Raw genomic sequence first — 3,435 nt, forward strand, 5'->3', positions numbered from 1 at the left:
TCTGTTGCCTTGGTTGGGGACTATGCTATTCTGATTATCATTATGTTATATTTGATTACTGCCCCCTCGGTTAGGATGTTTTGTTGGCTGATTAGTTTATATGAGTCATATATTCTCTAGCTTAGTCTGCTGGTTCTCCATGTTTAATTTTGTTTTTGTGGGTTGAGGCTTGCCTCCCCCTCTAGTTCCTTGATTTTTTGTAAACTCTCGATTATAAAAAAAAAAAAAAAATCCCATGTTTGTAAAAGTCCAAAAAAATTCTTTCATAATGCCAGATGTGCTTCTCAATCGACTTGTCACCCAACTCATCTTTAATATTCTATAAATCAATCCCTTATTAAATTATCAATTATAACTATGTAACTTTTATAAATACTATTAAATATATTAATATTATAGCTATGTAACTATTAAAAATACTATTAAATATACTAATATTGAAAGATTAATTTATTTGTACATTAATAAATATTACTACAAATAATATTAAAAAATATCTTATAATTTAAAAAAAAATTAATTATTTGTTATTTATTATTTTTTCTTATAATACTTATTTTTTTCTCTTTAAACCTATACAAACTTTAAAGATGTACCTTTCTACCAATAAATAATATTATATGTACTTTTCTGCTAACACTATTTTACATAACTTTACGTAACTTTAAAAGATATGATCTTTTCTAACACCGGTCATTGGATTATTATCTAAATAGGAATTGCTCAAATACTGTAAAAACAATTTCTCACACAATCATGTGCAGAAACATTTTTTATTCTCAGATAAGAATTGACATGAATATGAGCAATGGTGAAAAATTGTAAGACAGGAGAGAGAAAAAATACTGATATTCGAATGAGAATGGAGGAGATGGGTTTCAGACAAGGCAAGATCGCTCATCAACGAATCACTGATGGTGGGCGCCTCTTTCCCACTGTTCTGCTTCCTCTTCACAACACCATGACTGTAAAATCTCTGGTTCAGACCATTCAAAACAACAGAGAGTGGATCGAAGAGGAGTTGAAAGAGGCGGGAGCGTTGCTGTTCAGAGGATTTCCCCTCAAAACGGCAGCCGACTTTAATGAGGTGGTGGAGGCGTTTGGATGGGAAGAACAGCCATATCTGGGTGCTGCTTCCAGAACAAGGGTTCATGGAAGGGTATTCACTGCAAACGAAGCTGCCTTGGATCAACCCATCAAATTCCACCATGAGATGGTTAAAGTAAGTAAATTTCTATCATTAATTAAATTCATTCTTCTTTAAAGCTTCCAAAATATAATGCAATTTTTCTTCTGCCCTTGTAGTTTGAGGAATTTCCTAGCAAATTATTATTTTTCTCTGAGATAGCTCCTCCCGAGGGCGGGCAGACCGCTATTTTGTTGAGCCATAATGTTACGGCCAGAATGGAACAGAAATACCCAGAATTAGTTGCAAAATTGGACAAAGAGGGCATTTTTTATTTTAACACTTTTTCCCCGGAGGATCATCCTGGCATCGTTGTGAAGGGCTGGCAAACCCTTTACCAAACCAGGGATAAAGACGAAGCAGAGAAGAAGTAAGTAAAGATTGTTTGAAATAAATGAGTCTCAGTTGATGAGCTTCCGGAAGAAACTGCGTTTGATTCTTGCATCAATTGCTTCTCATCTTCATTGTAAATCATGGATTGTGATCCGAAAATTTGATTTATGTGCATCAATTGCTTCTCATCTTCATTGTAAATCATGGATTGTGATCCGAAAATTTGATTTATAGATTGAACATAAGTTTCTTCCAGAAACTCTTCGATTTAGGCTATTAAGCGCATTATTTTTTCAGATTCCATTTAATTTGAAAAACAAAGCTTTTGGAAAAGATTCTGTAGAAGATTATAACATCTGATCTAGTATGAGGGTGAATTTGTGTGATATCATTCAACATTAGAACGCCTTGTTTGTAGGGCTTTAGAGTCTGCGTTTGATTCTTGCATCAATTGCACTCCAAAAGATTATTTGTTTCTTATCTTTATTGTAGAACATGGATTGTGATCGGGACATTTGATTTATAAATTGAACATAATTTTCTTCCAGAAGCTCTTCAATTTGATCTCGTTGAACGCAATTTTCTTTCGGAACCTCTTCGATTTAGGCTATTAAGCGTATTATTTTTCAGATTCCATTCAATTTGAAAAAACAAAGCTTTTGAAAAGAACTCTGTAGAAGTTTTTAACATCTGCATCTAGTATGAGGATGAATACGTGTGATCTTATTAAATATTGTAACACATTGTTTGCAGGGCTTTAGAGGCTTCGCAGACAAAAGTGACTTGGGAAGGTAGCAAAATGGTGGTTCGAGTAGGACCATTGACCTCCATCAGAACTTTTGATGGAAATAAGAAAGCATGGTTCAATCAAATAGCATATTGGAATTCAGAGACGCCCCGCATGCTGGGAGATGGATCCCTTTTCCCTCAAGAGGCGACTGAATGCTGCATACAAATAACAGAGGAGGAGTCTGTAGAAGTTAACTGGGAGGTCGGGGATGTGCTACTCATCGACAATCGGCTTGTGCAGCATGCCAGACGGCCCTCCAAACCACCTAGAAGAATTCTTGTGGCCATCTGCAAGTAGTAGACTACTATTCAATGCTTCTAATACTGATTTTTTCTGACTGGAAGCAATTTCAGTTTGGGATATGCTACCATAAAATTTTCCACCTATTTTAATGCAATCCCTCTGTGATGGTAAGGAACAGGGTACTTTGAAGAATTAAGTTAATAAATGTCATGAATTCTAGATTGTTGATTGATTAAAAAAATTTAATTGTAAAAAATTTGAACTCAATATCGCTTACAACATGCATTTTATAGTTCTATTTTATGATTGAAAGGGTCGGATCCTAACTTATTTAATAAGGAGATTTGAGCCTTTGGGCTGTTGGATGCACTTCCAGCTTGAGAAGACGGTTCATTGAGTTAAAATATTTACTTAAAATACCTGTCATTGCATTCTTTACTTTTGAACAGAAATCCTCCTAATGAACAGTTCCACTTTACCTCCTCTGCTTTCCTGCAGTAAAATTTTTGACTTTCTAAAAATAAATCTGAATGTTTTGCATCAAGTTGGTTGGTCTATCTTTAAGGTTTCTGAGCATTTTGTAGGCAATAGTACAGAATTAAAGAGTTGGAGGTGGAAGATTTAAGCCGGAGATTTTTATCTGTATTCACTATTCAGTCACAAGCCAAAATTTGTCAGCTCTTATTCTTAACCGCTATCGGTGCTGGCACTACCTAAATGGAGCAGAAGAGAGATGCAATTCCATTGAGTTAAAAGGTTGAGTGTTGTAAATGATTATTTGTTGGGCTATGTTAAGAATTCTGAGGTACCTATTCATGAGTAAATGTAGCAGTAAGTTGTTATTTAGATACTTAGAAATATTATATATTAGCAGGGAGTCTCT

At 34.7% G+C, this 3,435-nt stretch overlaps 1 protein-coding gene across 1 annotated transcript; it reads left to right on the top strand.

Annotated features, from left to right (window-relative positions):
* The first annotated feature begins 703 nt into the window (after positions 1 to 703).
* LOC131034117 (clavaminate synthase-like protein At3g21360) lies at positions 704 to 2,819 on the top strand. Its single transcript, XM_057965507.2, has 3 exons — positions 704 to 1,222; positions 1,306 to 1,556; positions 2,273 to 2,819. The coding sequence occupies exons 1-3, from the start codon at positions 809 to 811 to the stop codon at positions 2,604 to 2,606; spliced, it is 999 nt and encodes a 332-aa protein (XP_057821490.2). The 5' UTR covers positions 704 to 808; the 3' UTR covers positions 2,607 to 2,819.
* The last annotated feature ends 616 nt before the right edge of the window (positions 2,820 to 3,435 follow it).

This window comes from Cryptomeria japonica, chromosome 10, assembly GCF_030272615.1.
Source record: "Cryptomeria japonica chromosome 10, Sugi_1.0, whole genome shotgun sequence".
Lineage (NCBI taxonomy): Eukaryota > Viridiplantae > Streptophyta > Pinopsida > Cupressales > Cupressaceae > Cryptomeria > Cryptomeria japonica.